At 47.9% G+C, this 19,701-nt stretch overlaps 1 protein-coding gene and 1 non-coding gene across 5 annotated transcripts in view; both read left to right on the forward strand.

Annotated features, from left to right (window-relative positions):
- Positions 1 to 19,701, forward strand: part of NCAPD2 (non-SMC condensin I complex subunit D2) — an 88,178-nt gene that overhangs the window by 20,252 nt on the left and 48,225 nt on the right. For all 4 annotated transcript variants that reach the window (XM_069243089.1, XM_069243091.1, XM_069243090.1 and 1 more), the window contains 6 exons: positions 8,955 to 9,094; positions 9,190 to 9,317; positions 11,474 to 11,597; positions 12,225 to 12,372; positions 14,146 to 14,343; positions 16,196 to 16,330. In XM_069243089.1, the coding sequence (XP_069099190.1) occupies positions 8,955 to 9,094; positions 9,190 to 9,317; positions 11,474 to 11,597; positions 12,225 to 12,372; positions 14,146 to 14,343; positions 16,196 to 16,330 (873 nt within the window). The remainder of the gene's footprint in view (positions 1 to 8,954; positions 9,095 to 9,189; positions 9,318 to 11,473; positions 11,598 to 12,224; positions 12,373 to 14,145; positions 14,344 to 16,195; positions 16,331 to 19,701) is intronic.
- On the forward strand, positions 11,653 to 11,947 carry LOC138247554 (small nucleolar RNA U85). The gene has a single exon (XR_011194574.1). It is a non-coding gene; the product is annotated as a small nucleolar RNA U85 (small nucleolar RNA).

The following is a 19,701-nucleotide window of genomic DNA, read 5'->3' on the forward strand; positions in this document are numbered from 1 at the left end:
TTAGGCCCAGGGGGACCCTCAAGGGAGGAGCTGTGTAAGGGACAAGAAACCTGTCCCTCTCTTGAAGGCCTTAGGCAGCAAGCTGCTGAAGAGTCCAAAGGCAAGAAAAATGGAACGCATAGGGTCTATTGGGAAGATGGACTCCTGTACACTGAGGCCAGAGACCCCAAACCTGGTGCCACTAGGAGAGTGGTAGTGCCTCAGCTGTTCAGAGAGTTCATCCTAACATTGGCCCATGACATTCCCCTTGCTGGACATTTGGGACAAACCAAGACGTGGGAGAGGTTAGTCAACCACTTCTACTGGCCCAATATGTCCAACATGGTTAAGGAGTTTTGCCTCTCCTGCCCCACCTGTCAAGCCAGTGGTAAGACAGGTGGGCATCCAAAGGCCCCCCTCATTCCACTTCCAGTGGTGGGGGTTCCCTTTGAAAGAGTGGGTGTGGACATAGTTGGTCCACTAGAACCTCCCACAGCCTCAGGAAATATGTATATCCTGGTAGTAGTGGATCATGCTACCAGGTATCCTGAAGCTATTCCCCTTAGGTCGACTACTGCCCCTGCAGTAGCCAAGGCCCTCATTGGTATCTTTACCAGAGTGGGTTTCCCTAAGGAGGTGGTGTCTGACAGAGGTACCAACTTCATGTCCGCATACCTAAAGCACATGTGGAATGAGTGTGGAGTGACTTATAAATTCACTACACCATACCATCCACAAACTAATGGCTTGGTTGAGAGATTCAACAAGACATTAAAAGGCATGATCATGGGGCTCCCAGAAAAACTCAAAAGGAGATGGGATGTCCTCTTGCCATGTCTGCTTTTCGCTTACAGAGAGGTGCCACAGAAGGGAGTAGGATTCTCACCCTTTGAACTTCTGTTTGGTCATCCTGTAAGGGGACCACTTGCCCTTGTTAAAGAAGGCTGGGAGAGACCTCTCCATGAGCCTAAACAGGACATAGTGGACTATGTACTTGGCCTTCGCTCTAGAATGGCAGAGTACATGGAAAAGGCAACCAAAAACCTTGAGGCCAGCCAACAGCTCCAGAAGTTTTGGTATGACCAAAAGGCTGCACTGGTTGAGTTCCAACCAGGGCAGAAAGTCTGGGTTCTGGAGCCTGTGGCTCCCAGGGCACTCCAGGACAAATGGAGTGGCCCTTACCCAGTGCTAGAAAGGAAGAGTCAGGTCACCTACCTGGTGGACCTGGGCACAAGCAGGAGCCCCAAGAGGGTGATCCATGTGAACCGCCTTAAGCTCTTCCATGACAGGGCTGATGTGAATCTGTTGATGGTAACAGATGAGGATCAGGAGGCAGAGAGTGAACCTCTCCCTGATCTTCTGTCATCAGACCCAAAAGATGGCACAGTAGATGGAGTGATCTACTCAGACACCCTCTCTGGCCAACAGCAAGCTGATTGTAGGAGAGTCCTACAACAGTTTCCTGAACTCTTCTCCTTAACCCCTGGTCAGACACACCTGTGTACCCATGATGTGGACACAGGAGACAGCATGCCTGTCAAAAACAAAATCTTTAGACAGTCTGACCATGTTAAGGAAAGCATCAAGGTGGAAGTCCACAAGATGCTGGAATTGGGAGTAATTGAGCGCTCTGACAGCCCCTGGGCTAGCCCAGTGGTCTTAGTCCCCAAACCTCACACCAAAGATGGAAAGAAAGAGATGAGGTTTTGTGTGGACTACAGAGGGCTCAATTCTGTCACCAAGACAGATGCTCATCCAATTCCAAGAGCTGATGAGCTCATAGACAAATTAGGTGCTGCCAAATTCTTAAGTACCTTTGACTTGACAGCAGGGTACTGGCAAATAAAAATGGCACCTGGAGCAAAAGAGAAAACAGCATTCTCCACACCTGATGGGCATTATCAGTTTACTGTTATGCCCTTTGGTTTAAAGAATGCCCCTGCCACCTTCCAAAGGTTGGTGAATCAAGTCCTTGCTGGCTTGGAGTCCTTTAGCACAGCTTATCTTGATGATATTGCTGTCTTTAGCTCCACCTGGCAGGATCACCTGGTCCACCTGAAGAAGGTTTTGAAGGCTCTGCAATCTGCAGGCCTCTCTATCAAGGCATCCAAATGCCAGATAGGGCAGGGAACTGTGGTTTACTTGGGCCACCTTGTAGGTGGAGGCCAAGTTCAGCCACTCCAACCCAAGATCCAGACTATTCTGGACTGGGTAGCTCCAAAAACCCAGACTCAAGTCAGGGCATTCCTTGGCTTGACTGGGTATTACAGGAGGTTTGTGAAGGGATATGGATCCATTGTGACAGCCCTCACTGAACTCACCTCCAAGAAAATGCCCAAGAAAGTGAACTGGACTGTGGAATGCCAACAGGCCTTTGACACCCTGAAACAAGCAATGTGCTCAGCACCAGTTCTAAAAGCTCCAGATTATTCTAAGCAGTTCATTGTGCAGACTGATGCCTCTGAACATGGGATAGGGGCAGTTTTGTCCCAAACAAATGATGATGGCCTTGACCAGCCTGTTGCTTTCATTAGCAGGAGGTTACTCCCCAGGGAGCAGCGTTGGAGTGCCATTGAGAGGGAGGCCTTTGCTGTGGTTTGGTCCCTGAAGAAGCTGAGACCATACCTCTTTGGGACTCACTTCCTAGTTCAAACTGACCACAGACCTCTCAAATGGCTGATGCAAATGAAAGGTGAAAATCCTAAACTGTTGAGGTGGTCCATCTCCCTACAGGGAATGGACTTTATAGTGGAACACAGACCTGGGACTGCCCATGCCAATGCAGATGGCCTTTCCAGGTTCTTCCACTTAGAAAATGAAGACTCTCTTGGGAAAGGTTAGTCTCATCCTCTTTCGTTTGGGGGGGGGGGGGTTGTGTAAGGAAATGCCTCCTTGGCATGGTTGCCCCCTGACTTTTTGCCTTGGCTGATGCTATGTTTACAATTGAAAGTGTGCTGAGGCCTGCTAACCAGGCCCCAGCACCAGTGTTCTTTCCCTAACCTGTACTTTTGTATCCACAATTGGCAGACCCTGGCATCCAGATAAGTCCCTTGTAACTGGTACTTCTAGTACCAAGGGCCCTGATGCCAAGGAAGGTCTCTAAGGGCTGCAGCATGTCTTATGCCACCCTGGAGACCTCTCACTCAGCACAGACACACTGCTTGCCAGCTTGTGTGTGCTAGTGAGGACAAAACGAGTAAGTCGACATGGCACTCCCCTCAGGGTGCCATGCCAGCCTCTCACTGCCTATGCAGTATAGGTAAGACACCCCTCTAGCAGGCCTTACAGCCCTAAGGCAGGGTGCACTATACCATAGGTGAGGGTACCAGTGCATGAGCATGGTACCCCTACAGTGTCTAAACAAAACCTTAGACATTGTAAGTGCAGGGTAGCCATAAGAGTATATGGTCTGGGAGTCTGTCAAACACGAACTCCACAGCACCATAATGGCTACACTGAAAACTGGGAAGTTTGGTATCAAACTTCTCAGCACAATAAATGCACACTGATGCCAGTGTACATTTTATTGCAAAATACACCCCAGAGGGCACCTTAGAGGTGCCCCCTGAAACTTAACCGACTGTCTGTGTAGGCTGACTAGTTCCAGCAGCCTGCCACACCAGAGACATGTTGCTGGCCCCATGGGGAGAGTGCCTTTGTCACTCTGAGGCCAGTAACAAAGCCTGCACTGGGTGGAGATGCTAACACCTCCCCCAGGCAGGAGCTGTAACACCTGGCGGTGAGCCTCAAAGGCTCACCCCTTTGTCACAGCCCAGCAGGGCACTCCAGCTTAGTGGAGTTGCCCGCCCCCACTTTTGGCGGCAAGGCTGGAGGGAACAAAGAAAGCAACAAGGAGGAGTCACTGGCCAGTCAGGACAGCCCCTAAGGTGTCCTGAGCTGAGGTGACTCTGACTTTTAGAAATCCTCCATCTTGCAGATGGAGGATTCCCCCAATAGGGTTAGGATTGTGACCCCCTCCCCTTGGGAGGAGGCACAAAGAGGGTGTACCCACCCTCAGGGCTAGTAGCCATTGGCTACTAACCCCCCAGACCTAAACACGCCCTTAAATTTAGTATTTAAGGGCTACCCTGAACCCTAGAAAATTAGATTCCTGCAACTACAAGAAGGACTGCCTAGCTGAAAAACCCCTGCAGAGGAAGACAAGAAGACGACAACTGCCTTGGCTCCAGAAACTCACCGGCCTGTCTCCTGCCTTCCAAAGATCCTGCTCCAGCGACGCCTTCCAAAGGGACCAGCGACCTCGACATCCTCTGAGGACTGCCCCTGCTTCGAAAAGACAAGAAACTCCCGAGGACAGCGGACCTGCTCCAAGAAAGGCTGCAACTTTGTTTCCAGCAGCCTTGAAAGAACCCTGCAAGCTCCCCGCAAGAAGCGTGAGACTTGCAACACTGCACCCGGCGACCCCGACTCGGCTGGTGGCGATCCAACACCTCAGGAGGGACCCCAGGACTACTCTAAGACTGTGAGTACAAAAACCTGTCCCCCCTGAGCCCCCACAGCGCCGCCTGCAGAGGGAATCCCGAGGCTTCCCCTGACCGCGACTCTTTGAATCCTAAGTCCCGACACCTGGGAGAGACCCTGCACCCGCAGCCCCCAGGACCCGAAGGACCGGACTTTCACTGGAGGAGTGACCCCCAGGAGTTCCTCTCCCTTGACCAAGTGGAGGTTTCCCCGAGGAACCCCCCCCTTGCCTGCCTGCAGCGCTGAAGAGATCCCTAGATCTCCCATTGACTTCCATTACAAACCCGACGCTTGTTTCTACACTGCACCCGGCCGCCCCCGCGCTGCTGAGGGTGAAATTTCTGTGTGGGCTTGTGTCCCCCCCGGTGCCCTACAAAACCCCCCTGGTCTGCCCTCCGAAGACGCGGGTACTTACCTGCAAGCAGACCGGAACCGGGGCACCCCTTCTCTCCATTCTAGCCTATGTGTTTTGGGCACCACTTTGAACTCTGCACCTGACCGGCCCTGAGCTGCTGGTGTGGTGACTTTGGGGTTGCTCTGAACCCCCAACGGTGGGCTACCTTGGACCAAGAACTGAACCCTGTAAGTGTCTTACTTACCTGGTAAAACTAACCAAAACTTACCTCCCCTAGGAACTGTGAAAATTGCACTAAGTGTCCACTTTTAAAACAGCTATTTGTCAATAACTTGAAAAGTATACATGCACTTTTTATGATTTAAAGTTCCTACAGTACTTACCTGCAATACCTTTCAAATGAGATATTACATGTAGAATTTGGACCTGTGGTTCTTAAAATAAACTAAGAAAAGATATTTTTCTATACAAAAACCTATTGGCTGGATTTGTCTCTGAGTGTGTGTACCTCATTTATTGTCTATGTGTATGTACAACAAATGCTTAACACTACTCCTTGGATAAGCCTACTGCTCGACCACACTACCACAAAATAGAGCATTAGTATTATCTATTTTTTACCACTATTTTACCTCTAAGGGGAACCCTTGGACTCTGTGCATGCTATTCCTTACTTTGAAATAGCACATACAGAGCCAACTTCCTACAAGCATTGTCCGGTGTGATTTGCATATGGCGGAGTGCAAACTGAGGTGGCATGGTGTGCAAAATAACAATTTACTGGGGTGCAGACCAATTAATTACCAGTGGCTGATATTAATTCATATATTCCAATAATCACTTTTTTGTATACCTCTGTTAACAGGACTTTAACGCAGATGTTTCTAGTTCTTGTGTAGCAAGTTACATTGGACTAGTTTAATTATTCTTTGTCAGTAGAATAGATGGAGGGTGTTATTTGTGTTAAACTTTTTTTTTATTGAGCCCTTGGTATTGATCCTCCTGTTGATGGTGCATGCCGACCTGTTGATTAAGCTAACAAGATGTTGTGTTCTTTTGGAGGCACTTAACAGTACTGATTGAGAGGGTGGGGGTGTACCTCGAGAGTTTACTTGGGACTGTAGGCCCAACACTGTGTGTTGCCACTCCATGTTCTGTTTTATGCTATGTGTAGGACGTTGGCTCTGTATGCACTATTTCAAAGTAAGGAATAGTATGCACAGAGTCCAAGGGTTCCCCTTAGAGGTAAGATAGTGGCAAAAAGAGAATTCTAATGCTCTATTTTGTGGTAGTGTGGTCGAGCAGTGGGCTTATCAAAGGAGTAGTGTTAAGCATTTGTTGTACACACACAGACAATAAATGAGGAACACACACTCGGAGACAATTCCAGGCCAATAGGTTTTTGTATAGAAAAATATATTTTCTTAGTTTATTTTAAGAACCACAGGTTCAAATTTTACATGTAATACTTTAAATGAAAGGTATTGCAGGTAGGTACTTTAGGAACTTTGAATTAGCAAAATAGAATATAGAGTTTTCACATATAGCTATTTTAAAACTAGACACTTAGTGCAATTTTCAACAGTTCCTGGGGGAGGTAAGTATTTGTTAGTTTTGCAGGTAAGTAAACCACCTACGGGGTTCAAGTTTGGGTCCAAGGTAGCCCCCCGTTGGGGGTTCAGAGCAACCCCAAAGTTACCACACCAGCAGCTCAGAGCCGGTCAGGTGCAGAGTTCAAAGTGGTGCCCAAAACGCATAGGCTTCAATGGAGAAGGGGGTGCCCCGGTTCCAGTCTGCCAGCAGGTAAGTACCTGCGTCTTCGGAGGGCAGACCAGGGGGGTTTTGTAGGGCACCGGGGGGGACACAAGTTAGCACAGAAAGTACGCCCTCAGCAGCACGGGGGCGGCCGGGTGCAGTGTGCAAACACACGTCGGGTTTCCAATGGAAATCAATGGGAGACCAAGGGGTCTCTTCAGTGATGCAGGCAAGGGGGGGGGGGTGGGGCCTCGGGGTAGCCACCACCTGGGCAAGGGAGAGGGCCTCCTGGGGGTCACTCCTGCACTGGAGTTCCGATCTTTCAGGTCCTGGGGGCTGCGGGTGCAGAGTCTTTATCAGGTGTCGGGATCTGGGAGTCAGGCAGTCGCGGTCAGGGGGAGCCTCGGGATTTCCTCTGCAGGCGTCGCTGTGGGGGCTCAGGGGGGGGGGGCAACTCTGGCTAATCACGGTCTTGTAGTCGCCGGGGAATCCTCCCTGAAGTGTTGTTTCTCCACAAGTCGAGCCGGGGGCGTCGGGTGCAGAGTAGCAAGTCTCACGCTTCCGGCGGGAAACGCAAGTTGTTTTAATGTTGCGCCTTTGGAACAAAGTTGCAGACTTGGGTGAACAGAGCCGCTGTCCTCTGGAGTTCTTGGTCCTTCTAGAGCAGGGCAGTCCTCTGAGGATTCAGAGGTCGCTGGTCCCTGGGGAAAGCGTCGCTGGAGCAGTGTCTTTAGAAGGGGGGGGGGGGAGGAGACAGGCCGGTAGAGCGGGGGCCAAAGCAGTTGGTGTCTCCGTCTTCTCTGCTGGGTTTTTCAGCTTAGCAGTCCTCTTCTTCTCAGGTTGCAGGAATCTGAGTTCCTAGGTTCTGGGGAGCCCCTAAATACTGAATTTAGGGGTGTGTTTAGGTCTGGGAGGGCAGTAGCCAATGGCTACTGTCCTTGAGGGTGGCTACACCCTCTTTGTGCCTCCTCCCTGAGGGGAGGGGGGGCACATCCCTATTTCTATTGGGGGAATCCTCCATCTGCAAGATGGAGGATTTCTAAAAGTCAGTCACCTCAGCTCAGGACACCTTAGGGGCTGTCCTGACTGGCCAGTGACTCCTCCTTGTTTCTCATTATCTCCTCCGGCCTTGCTGCCAAAAGTGGGGCCGTGGCTGGAGGGGGCGGGCATCTCCACTAGCTGGAGTGCCCTGGGGCATTGTAACACGAAGCTTGAGCCTTTGAAGCTCACTGCTAGGTGTTACAGTTCCTGCAGGGGGGAGGTGTGAAGCACCTCCACCCAGAGCAGGCTTTGTTTCTGTCCTCAGAGAGCACAAAGGCTCTCACTGCATGGGGTCAGAAACTCGTCTCTCAGCAGCAGGCTGGCAGAGACCAGTCAGTCCTGCACTGAACAATTGGGTAAAATACAGGGGGCATCTCTAAGTTGCCCTCTGTGTGCATTTTTTAAATAAATCCAACACTGGCATCAGTGTGGGTTTATTATTCTGAGAAGTTTGATACTAAACTTCGCAGTATTCAGTGTAGCCATTATGGAGCTGTGGAGTTAGTTTTTGACAGACTCCCAGACCATATACTCTTTTGGCTACCCTGCACTTACAATGTCTAAGGTTTTGCTTAGACACTGTAGGGGCATAGTGCTCATGCACCTATGCCCTCACCTGTGGTATAGTGCACCCTGCCTTAGGGCTGTAAGGCCTGCTAGAGGGGTGACTTATCTATACTGCATAGGCAGTGTGAGGTTGGCATGGCACCCTGAGGGGGGTCATTTTCTCCCCACCAGCACACACAAGCTGGCAAGCAGTGTCTGTGCTGAGTGAGGGGTCCCTAGGGTGGCATAAGACATGCTGCAGCACTTAGAGACCTTACCTGGCATCAGGGCCCTTGGTACCAGGGGTACCAGTTACAAGGGACTTACCTGGGTGCCAGGGTTGTGCCAATTGTGGAGACAATGGTACATTTTAGGTGAAAGAACACTGGTGCTGGGGCCTGGTTAGCAGGGTCCCAGCACACTTCTCAGTCAAGTCAGCATCAGTATCAGGCAAAAAGTGGGGGGTAACTGCAACAGGGAGCCATTTCTTTACACTATGGATTTAGCAGAACTGGTTGCAGGGATTTATGCTTACTTTTGCTATGAATTAACTGCTGCAGCTTGTTTGCCTTTTACCTGCGTATTGCTCTTTTGAGGTAGTGGCGTTTGGTGGCCTGGTTCCTTCCATTGTACAGGGCATCCTCTTTGTATGTGCTACCAAGGCACTATCAAGATTGACGTCTTGCTTATCCTTCCTAGACTAGGTTGTTCTTTCTCTTTAGTACAACCTTTTGCTCCAGCAGAGGTTCCCTACTCGTCCGAGTTCAGCTCTTGTGATGTCTGCCTTCCCTTGCAGGGAAAGAAGGGAAAGTTAAAGGCTGGTGGTTTTGATTGGGAGGCAGAACGCGAGCGAGTGCTGCAGACCATCCTGAATCTGGTGCAGCTGGAGATCCGGCGCCTCTGGAGCCTCTCTGTGGTGGAAGAAGAGTTTGTCAGGTCTGCTGCAGGGAGATGCTGTTTTGGGGATGGGAGATATGGCTCTTTTTCCTAGCTTTCATCCTCATGTTGGTCCCCTTCCCCTTCTCCTGCAGCCTGGTGACTGGCTCCTGTTACAAGATCCTGGAGAATCCCAGTGTGTCCCAGGTCAAGAACAAGCCCACGCGTGATGTGGTGTCCCACCTCCTGGGGGTGATGGTTAAACGCTATAACCATATGCTGAGTGAGTGGCCTTTGAGTCTTTTGTGCTTTTTACCCACTATCCGATAAATCGACTTCATCCTCACAACTCTGCTTTCTGCGTAATCCCCTTCCTACATGTGACTCTGCTTTTTCACTATGGTAGTTAGGGCTCCAAGTGAATTAGGGGGTTTGGAATAAGAACCTACAGTTTCTTGCACAGATGCTTAACCGACACTTGTTACTTTGGCAGGTGTGTGTGTGTGTGTGTGTGTGTGTGTGTGTGTGTATATATATATATATATTGTTTGAGCAATCTTTACTTCATGTAATTACCACCCTCTGCAGTGGGTCTCCCCCCCCCCCCCCCCCCCCCCCGCCACACTAGTCTCGCTTCCCGCAGTAGCTGCGGCTTTTTTTTTTCTTTCTTGTGTGCATCTCTTGTTTGTTCTTCCCCCTTCTCAAGACTGTCTTGGAGGAGCCAAATTACAAACCTCGAGCATAGATGATGTCCTTAGATGCTGTGTTAGTTCTTCCGATCAGTAAGTTTGGCGAGGGGTGCTCAGCAGTGCGCCCCCGCTGTAAGGTCAGACCAAGAGTAAACCGCAGTGTCTTGTCTTAATATGCGGTGCTTTAGGCAATGTGGGCCGCTGCCACTTGCTATGATCAATTATCTTTGGTAATCTGATGGAGTGTGACGGCAGTGAAATCTGCATTTGTGTAGCCGCTTTTTTCTTCTTCTTACAGTTAAAGATAAAGATATTGCTAAACATATTACCAATGTTGCACGTAATTACAGATTATATCCTGGTTAACGATGTTCCAGTATCCCACAGCGGCTCCTATAAAATTTTCCATCCCTACCTCCTGCATACCACGCTGTTAATCTACAGTAAATGGCACATAATTCGCCTCGACTATCTAAAAATTAATGCAGGATCTCCAGGTGTTCTCATGCTTAGTCGCGCAGCCTCAGATTTAAGAGACTTCGTGTTCCAGTTGTACACATCCGTCTCTGCCACAATGTAGTCTGTGGAGTATTCTTTCTGAGATGATAGCAAGTGATGTCCCATTCACAATTAAGAAGCCCAGACCAATCCGCATCCTCCTGTGTTGGCAGTGTGCCCTTACCCCCGGCTATTCCCATTACTGCTATTTGTGGTGTGAGCATGATTGGTACCATGAGGATCCGAGCCAGCAGCATTCTGCATGTTAATCCAGTGTTTAATGTGCGCAGGCCTACACTATTTGATAAAAGCTGCAAACGTCTGCATTACATCCCAGACAGTAGTCACCATTGCATGGTAAATACATGATATACCCTTTGTCGCCAAGGGTTCAATAATGGCCTATGCTCCCAGAGGGTTCTACTTAAAAAGGGGTTATTTTTGGACTATATAACCTAGAGCGTATCTCAATTGTAAGAATCTAAAGTAACGGACCTTGCTGCACATACGGGGTCCGGGGGGAGGGGGGGGTCAGATAATTGCCCATTGACTTTATCCTGGGCCCACAGCTGTATGTAGAGGAGACGTGCACAATTAATAAACTGAGGGCCATCGTATTTTTCCATGACCTGCCTAAAGGAAATACAGTCCACAAAGTTAAATGCTTTTTCTGTCACAAGCACCCTTCAAATTCTTAATTCTAGCTAAAGTTATCTGTACCCAGGCATTACACTTTTCTGGTCCCTATGGACTAGTGTGTGGGCATCACTCTGGCCAGGCGTAAAACTGGTACCTCGCCTAACCATTTGGCAGCATGGTAGAGATCGAGCCCGTGTGCTGTTGGCCATCTTCCCTGGCCACGCCTGTGAAGCTGTCTGTATAGAATGTCACATTTTAGTATGTTCCACTTTACTACTTCTGCGTACTCATTGTTATGCACAACCTTTAATTCCTCTTCACTTTCGTTTATCTTGGATGTTTTTCAATAGTTGTCAATATTTCCAATTTCAACATTTACCCTTCACTCTTGAGTGTTCTTTGCATGCTTTTCATCCAGTTTTCATTTGTTCTGTCTCTTGCTCTATTGTAAAGGTTTTATTTACTCTGCATTATTTTGTAGCTGTCTGATCTTACTCGGCATTGTTTTTTAGCGGTCTGGTTTATTTCCTGTTGTTGCTTTCTTGTTTCTACAGTATCTTCTGCATACATCTCTCCCTGTACGTTTCCTTTCATGCTTATTTCTCTTGTCTAGGTGCCAGCCTGAAGATTATTCAGCTACTGCAGCATTTTGAGCACTTGGCCCCAATCTTCGTTCAGGCTGTCAGCCTGTGGGCAACAGACTTTGGAATGAAGACCATTGTTGGGGAGATCATGAGGTAAAACAGAGGACTGAAGATTGGTTTCTCCATAGTACTGGGATCCGTATGCCATGCCAAATGATGAACAAGAGGCTAATGTGACTCCACTGGCTAGGTCCTGTTTTTGACCTAAAACGGTCCGTAATCTTGGTGCGCGAAGCTGAGCTATGCTCGTTCACTGTAAGGCCGGTCCAACAGCAAACTGCAATAGCCTTCCTACTTTCCACAAGTCTTTAAGTTATCTGGACTTGGGAATCAAGGGGTCTTTGCAAATAAGGTATGCACAGGTCCAAAAATTGGGGTTGCAGGGCAGTGACCTAAGTTTAGCCAGTATGGTGTGATCACAAATCTTTGGTAACCTGATGGCAATTCGCAACATGTTTCTTACGTTAAACTTTCTCCTGTTAATTGCCTGCTATCTTCAGTCGAATCACTATGGTCTCGAGGAGGAGAGATGCTTGCCTTCCAGGTTGGCATCTTTGTTTCAAAGTGTATAAAAAAAAGTGACATTCATGTATAGTAATGGTAGATGAAAAGCATTTCTGGGGAAAGGGGGTATGGGGCATGACCTGGGAGGTATTAAAGGTTGTTTTTCTGAACTTTTGTCCTGTTTCCTAATGACCAAGTCTTCCTTTCTTTCAACAGAGAGATAGGACAGAAGAGTCCTCAGGAACTGGCTCGGGAGACATCAGGGGTGAAAGCCTACGCCTCATTCCTGACTGAACTTGGCGAGCAAATACCAGCCGTCATGATTCCCAGCATCAGTGTCTTGTTAGACCACCTGGATGGGGAGGTAGGGTTTGTAAAAGGGGAGGGCGGACATGAAATGGTCTGATAGTCAAAGTTTTACCTTGATGCTGAAGTATGTCAGTGACTGAAATGTTGGGAAACCATTGTTTGAAGCACCAGATGTTCTGAAGCTTTCCGGTTTCACTAGATTCCCTAACTTTTGTAAAAGGGAAGACTGAAGAAGGCTCCTTGCATACTAACCTGGTAGGTTTGGTTGTCTCTCTCCAAAGCAGCCTTTTCTTTCAGCAGCATTTTGCTTGTTTATTTGGTGGCTTCTTTGCTCTGCATAAGTAGGTCACCAGAATATTTAGGTACAAGAAGACTTAAGTAGCTAAACACTTTTTGGTTACATTTTCTGTAACCTGAAGGCCATTGGTTTAAATGTTTGTCAGACCAGCTTAAGCTTTCCATAGTCCCAAATTAAGTCCTCTTTTATTTCTGAACGTTTAAATCGCAAATATCTCTGTACGAAGCCCTGTAAGTTATTAAATGTCAGCAAGCTCAGAACATCAAGCGAGCAGCTCTGATGTACTTTGCCTACCGCAGAGTTTCTATTTCTCTTGGCTTAATTGAGATCTACAGAACTTGTGTTTTTGGCATTGGATCAGGTGTGTATAATAATGAGCTTAGTGCCTCTGTTGGCTTGTGGGTGCGATGTCCATTGATCTGTCTGTCTGTCTGTCTGGAAGAGAAGAGAGGCTTAACTTTGCTCGAATAGCCCAAATGAAATTCTTGGACAGGGCTTGGCTTGGAATTGATGGATTGGCAGACAATATCTTGATCAGACCTGTTGTTGGTGTAATAATTTAGATGTGAGCTCTGGTCAATAAACAATGGTGGCAGATGTGATGCAAGATGGATATGAGGTAATGACAATGAATGGCATAGCAGGGTTTTGTTGGGACTATGAACTTTACTGCACAAGATTGGACTACTGTGGAGTTGTAGCCATGCTACTGTGCATTTAGGGCTTAGATTTGATCAAAATGGGATGTGCTCAAAATCCATATCGAGCAGATTGAGCTCAGCTGGTGCAAAAGTCTTACTGGAGTAGCCTTAAGATGGTGTGCGGCATAGTAGACCTAGCTATGCAAAGTATCCAGATCAGTGTTAATCTGAGCATTACTACTGCCCTGTGTTCCATGTCTGAGAGAAGTTGCTGTTGAGTCAGCCCAGAGGTTGGGGAAGGTGAGTGTATTTACAAACTGACTGGGATTTGACTAAGCACAGATGAAAATTGACCCAGTGACATTTGTGTAATCTGGAAAACCAAGAATGGGGGGGGGGGGGGAGGGGGAGGGAGGGAGGAAAGGAGGGAGGAAAGGAGGGAGGAAGGGAGGAAGGAGTGTTGGTTTAGCAAAGGCTAACTTGTTTAGGTACCCATTGATCCACCAATGGCTTGGAAAGTTTCTCCCATTCCAGACATCCTCCTCCTATCATTATTCATTGAGGGTGATAGCAGTCCTAGAAAGAACTCCAAAAGGATCTTTAAAAAAAAAAAAAAACTTTCTTTACCCCACCCCAGGGTAGGGCATTTTCAGGATAAACCTAGTTTATTTTGGAGTGCTGGATATCACAGTTCTATAAGCAGCCATGTAATGATACTCATTAAGAGGTGAGTGATGAAAAACATGTGGATTCTGGATGACGCTGATTATAGAAACCTGTAATCTATGGGGCTCCTATTGTATTTCTCAGCTTGTCACAATTAGAGGCTGAGTAAAAATGTGCCTGTCTGTACTACCTATCGTACATGTGCGTGTTTTACTTTTCCCAGAGTTATATGATGCGCAATGCTGTCCTGTCGGTTATGGCTGAAATGGTGATCAGAGTACTAAGTGGTGATCAGATGGATGAAGCAGCCAGGAAAACCCGTGACCAGTTTTTAGACTCGCTGCAGGATCACATGCATGACGTCCACGCCTTTGTTCGCAGCAAGGTGCTGCAGATTCTTTGTCGTGTTGTGCAGGAGAAGGTTGGTATTGCCAAAAAAGCTCCAGGACCCCGACATTGATCACTGTCTCCCTGGACACCATACCCACCTCAGTGGCATGGCCACTTTATTTACATTTTTTTTTTTTTTTTTTTTTTTAAGGAAGCATGTGGAATATTATATTGGCATGGTGCATGTGAATCAAGCTCCAGTTCCTGAATTGGAATCTCCAGGTTGTCTAAGGTGGCAACAGCTGATGGCCTTGCCCCATGTGCACTCTGCCACAGATGACCTCGGGTAGGGCTTCTTTTAGAGTCCCTAGGCAAAGTGTAGTTATCCCCGTGCAGATTTTGCCTCTAAGAGACCGTTCCTGAGAGACTAGGAGAATGACTTCTGCCCCAAACACTCCTGAATAAACCTCAGTTCTCAAGACCACATCAGAAAAGCAGCACTGACCCATTAGCACATTTTACAGACTGGGGAAGATTAGGCAGTAAGACGTAAGCATACGTCGGCACTGAGTTGTCAAACAGGATCTTTTACTAATTATGATTCATATTCTTTAAGTATCCCTCATTATGAGGATCCTATTCTCATCTGCACTTCGACTGACCAGTTTTGTTCATAGCTGGTGGTTTTAAGTAGTGGGGCTTAAATACCTGATCCAAACTGCCCAAAGCTCACACAACAAGCAACTTCCAAAGGGTAGTTCAAGAGCCAACCCATGCAATTTGTCACTACATTTTAATGAAGTTCTATGTTCTGAATGAAGCATTCATGACCTGTTCAGGTACTCTTGTGATGTGCTAACTACGACTCACCATTCAAAGGATAGCTGGGTTCTCCCATCCCAAGAAAATGTTGATATGGATGCAAAACACAATGTTACAACACTATTTTCGGAACAAAAAGCATAAAAATAAGTGATCTATACAGTTGAGAAAATCAATGTTGCATAAGCTATTGTCTTTGAGAGAGTCTGGCTCGCTCACTGCACTTGACACAGTTGTCGGTAGGTAGTTAGTACCATAGAAAGTGTTTTTTGAGCATGGTGAGCAAAAGAATTGATGGATTAAACCCAGATCTGTGACTTTGGGGGTGGTAAATGTTCGATTGGTTTTGCATTCTGAGCAATTTTTTTTTTCTTTAACAATAACAAAGATGCAGAAGCTTGTGATTTAGATGAATACTGTAAGAATCCAGCTCTGCCATCTGCTTCTGTACTGCAGCTGCACCATTACTGCTCGCGATCTTGCAGTTCTTATACACCATATGTGGTGCAACCGATTTTTTTTTTTTTAAGGAGGGGGATCAGCATGCTGGTGTCCATCGAGCCCACCACTTCTTTGCTTACAAATGCCCATCTCCCAAGTTAGTGCTAAAAGATGGACAAAGCTCTAATAAGATAAAATAGACGCATTGGTGAGGGTTTCGGTATGGGGGGGCGGCTGAAGGGGAGGGTGGGGGAATTTCCCATCTTGTCCAAGCACCCACTAGTTTTTCCACCATGTAATGCAGCTTTTCATCAGCAGGGGATTTTTTTTTTTAGGCCTCCATAACTACCAGGCTATAGTCTGTTTAGTTGCTGATTAAATCTTCATAACTTGTAGTGCTGATTTGACACAAGTTTGCGGGTTTTTTTTTTTTTTTTTTTTTGCCCCCTCCAATCCATTTGAGCTGTTGTATTTACAGGTGTTTGTGGAACAGCATGCGGAGCAGTCCTCCTTCCTCAGACTGACTGCGTATTTTTGTTTTTGTTAAATCTTTTCTCACCCAAAAAAAGAAATCTGCTTACTTTCTGTTCCGAGGTGTGCTTTCTCTGGCCACTACCCTTCCACTGTTGCTGGCATATTGTATTGCTCCCTATTCTCACGCTTATGCTTTCTCTTTCCAGGCCCTTCCCCTCTCACGATTTCATGACGTTGTCACTCTAACGGTTGGCCGGCTTTTTGACAAATCTGTGAATGTTTGTAAGAACGCCATCCAGCTCCTTGCCACTTTCCTGGCCAACAATCCCTTCACCTGCAAGGTAAGAATTGAGCATTGCTTAAAACACACGAGGTGAGCATTTACGCAACTTCTGAGCTTGGGCAATAGGCTACATAGCAAACCCTTGTTGCAGTGTGATTTATTGACAAGCTGATGGCCTTGCCCCATGTGCAATCTGCCACAGATGACCTCGGGTAGGGCTTCTTTTAGAGTCCCTAGGCAAAGTGTAGTTATCCCCGTGCAGATTTTGCCTCTAAGAGACCGTTCCTGAGAGACTAGGAGAATTACTTCTGCCCCAAACACTCCTGACTAAACCTCAGTTCTCAAGGCCACATCAGAAAAGCAGCACTGACCCATTAGCACATTTTACAGACTGGGGAAGATTAGGCAGTAAGACGTAAGCATACGTCGGCACTGAGTTGTCAAAAAGGATCTTTTACTAATTATGATTCATATTTGTAAGGAAATGCCTCCTTGGCATGGTTACCCCCTGACTTTTTGCCTTTGCTGATGCTATGTTTTGAATTGAAAGTGTGCTGAGGCCTGCTAACCAGGCCCCAGCACCAGTGTTCTTTCCCTAACCTGTACTTTTGATTCCACAATTGGCACACCCTGGCATCCAGATAAGTCCCTTGTAAGTGGTACCCCTGGTACCAAAGGCCCTGATGCCAAGGAAGGTCTCTAAGGGCTGCAGCATGTCTTATGCCACCCTGGAGACCCCCCCACTCAGCACAGACACCCTGCTTGCCAGCTTGTGTGTGCTGGTGAGAACAAAACGAGTAAGTCGACATGGCACTCCCCTCAGGGTGCCATGCCAGCCTCTCACTGCCTATGCAGGTATAGATAAATCACCCCTCTAGCAGGCCTTACAGCCCTAAGGCAGGGTGCACTATACCATAGGTGAGGGCACCAGTGCATGAGCACTGTGCCCCTACAGTGTCTAAGCAATACCTTAGACATTGTAAGTGCAGGGTAGCCATAAGAGTATATGGTCTGGGAGTCTGTTTTACACGAACTCCACAGCACCATAATGGCTACACTGAAAACTGGGAAGTTTGGTATCAAACTTCTCAGCACAATAAATGCACACTGATACCAGTGTACATTTTATTGTAAAATACACCCCAGAGGGCACCTTAGAGGTGCCCCCTGAAACCTTAACCAACTATCTGTGTAGGCTGACTGGTTCCAGCAGCCTGCCACACTAGACATGTTGCTGGCCCCATGGGGAGAGTGCCTTTGTCACTCTGAGGCCAGTAACAAAGCCTGCACTGGGTGGAGATGCTAACACGTCCCCCAGGCAGGAGCTGTCACACCTGGCGGTGAGCCTCAAATGCTCACCCCTTTGTGCCAGCACCGCAGGACACTCCAGCTAGTGGAGTTGCCCGCCCCCTCCGGCCCCGGCCCCCACTTTTGGCGGCAAGGCCGGAGAAAATAATGAGAAAAACAAGGAGTCGTCACTGGCCAGTCAGGACAGCCCCTAAGGTGTCCTGAGCTGAAGTGACTCCAACTTTTAGAAATCCTCCATCTTGCAGATGGAGGATTCCCCCAATAGGATTAGGGATGTGACCCCCTCCCCTTGGGAGGAGGCACAAAGAGGGTGTACTCGCCCTCAGGGCTAGTAGCCATTGGCTACTAACCCCCCAGACCTAAACACGCCCTTAAATTTAGTATTTAAGGGCTCCCCTGAACCTAAGAATTTAGATTCCTGCAACTTACCGAAGAAGAAGACTACTGAGCTGAAAACCCCTGCAGAAGAAGAAAGAAGACACCAACTGCTTTGGCCCCAGTCCTACCGGCCTGTCTTCTGCCTTCTAAAGAACCACGCTCCAGCGACGCTTTCTCCAGGACCAGCGACCTCTGAATCCTCAGAGGACTGCCCTGCTTCCAAGAGACCAAGAAACTCCAGAGGACAGCGGCACTGCTCCAAAAGAACTGCGACTTTGTTTCAAGGAACAGATTTAAAGACCCCTGCAACTCCCCGCAAGAAACGTGAGACTTGCAACACTGCACCCGGCGACCCCGACTCGACTGGTGGAGAACCAACACCTCGGGGAGGACCCTCCGGCGACTCCGAGACCGTGAGTAACCAAAGTTGTCCCCCCTGAGCCCCCACAGCGACGCCTGCAGAGGGAATCCCGAGGCTCCCCCCTGACTGCGACTGCCTGAACTCCATTTCCCGACGGCTGGAAAAGACCCTGCACCCGCAGCCCCCAGCACCTAAAGGAACGGAACTCCTGTGCAGGAGTGACCCCCAGGAGGCCCTCTCCCTTGCCCAGGTGGTGGCTACCCCGAGGAGCCCCCCCCCCTTGCCTGCCTGCACCGCTGAAGAGATCCCTTGATCTCTCATTGAAATCTACAGAGAACCCGACGCTTGTTTGCACACTGCACCCGGCCGCCCCCGCGCTGCTGAGGGTGTACTTTCTGTGTGGACTCGTGTCCCCCCCGGTGCCCTACAAAACCCCCCTGGTCTGCCCTCCGAAGACGCGGGTACTTACCTGCTGGCAGACCGGAACCGGGGCACCCCCTTCTCTCCATTGAAGCCTATGCGTTTTGGGCACCTCTTTGACCTCTGCACCTGACCGGCCCTGAGCTTCTGGTGTGGTAACTTTGGGGTTGCTCTGAACCCCCAATGGTGGGCTACCTTGGACCCAAACCTGAGACTTGTAAGTGATTTACTTACCTGACAAAAACTAACAAAAACTTACCTCCCCAGGAACTGTGAAAATTGCACTGTCCACTTTTAAAACAGCTTATTGTGTTTTATGTAAAAAGTATACATGCTAATGTAATGATTCAAAGTTCCTAAAGTACTTACCTGCAATACCTTTCAAATGAGATATTACATGTAGAAATTTAACCTGTGGTTCTTAAAATAAACTAAGAAAAGTTATTTTTCTATAACAAAACCTATTGGCTTGGATTTGTCTCCGAGTGTGTGTTCCTCATTTATTGCCTGTGTGTATGTACAACAAATGCTTAACGCTACTCCTTTGATAAGCCTACTGCTCGACCACACTACCACAAAATAGAGGTAAGATAGTGGCAAAAAGAGAGAATACTAATGCTCTAAGGGGAACCCTTGGACTCTGTGCATACTATTCATTACTTTGAAATAGTGCATACAGAGCCAACTTCCTACAATATTCTTTAAGTATCCCTCATTATGAGGATCCTATTCTCATCTGCACTTCGACTGACCAGTTTTGTTCATAGCTGGTGGTTTTAAGTAGTGGGGCTTAAATACCTGATCCAAACTGCCCAAAGCTCACACAAGAAGCAACTTCCAAAGGGTAGTTCAAGAGCCAACCCATGCAATTTGTCACTACATTTTAATGAATCTCATGAACTTGAATCACTTCAAGTGAAGGGAGTTCTTCAACGTTGTCCATGCCTGGGTTTGAAAAGTGT

Source organism: Pleurodeles waltl, chromosome 7 (assembly GCF_031143425.1).
Source record: "Pleurodeles waltl isolate 20211129_DDA chromosome 7, aPleWal1.hap1.20221129, whole genome shotgun sequence".
In the NCBI taxonomy this organism is placed as follows: Eukaryota; Metazoa; Chordata; class Amphibia; order Caudata; family Salamandridae; genus Pleurodeles; species Pleurodeles waltl.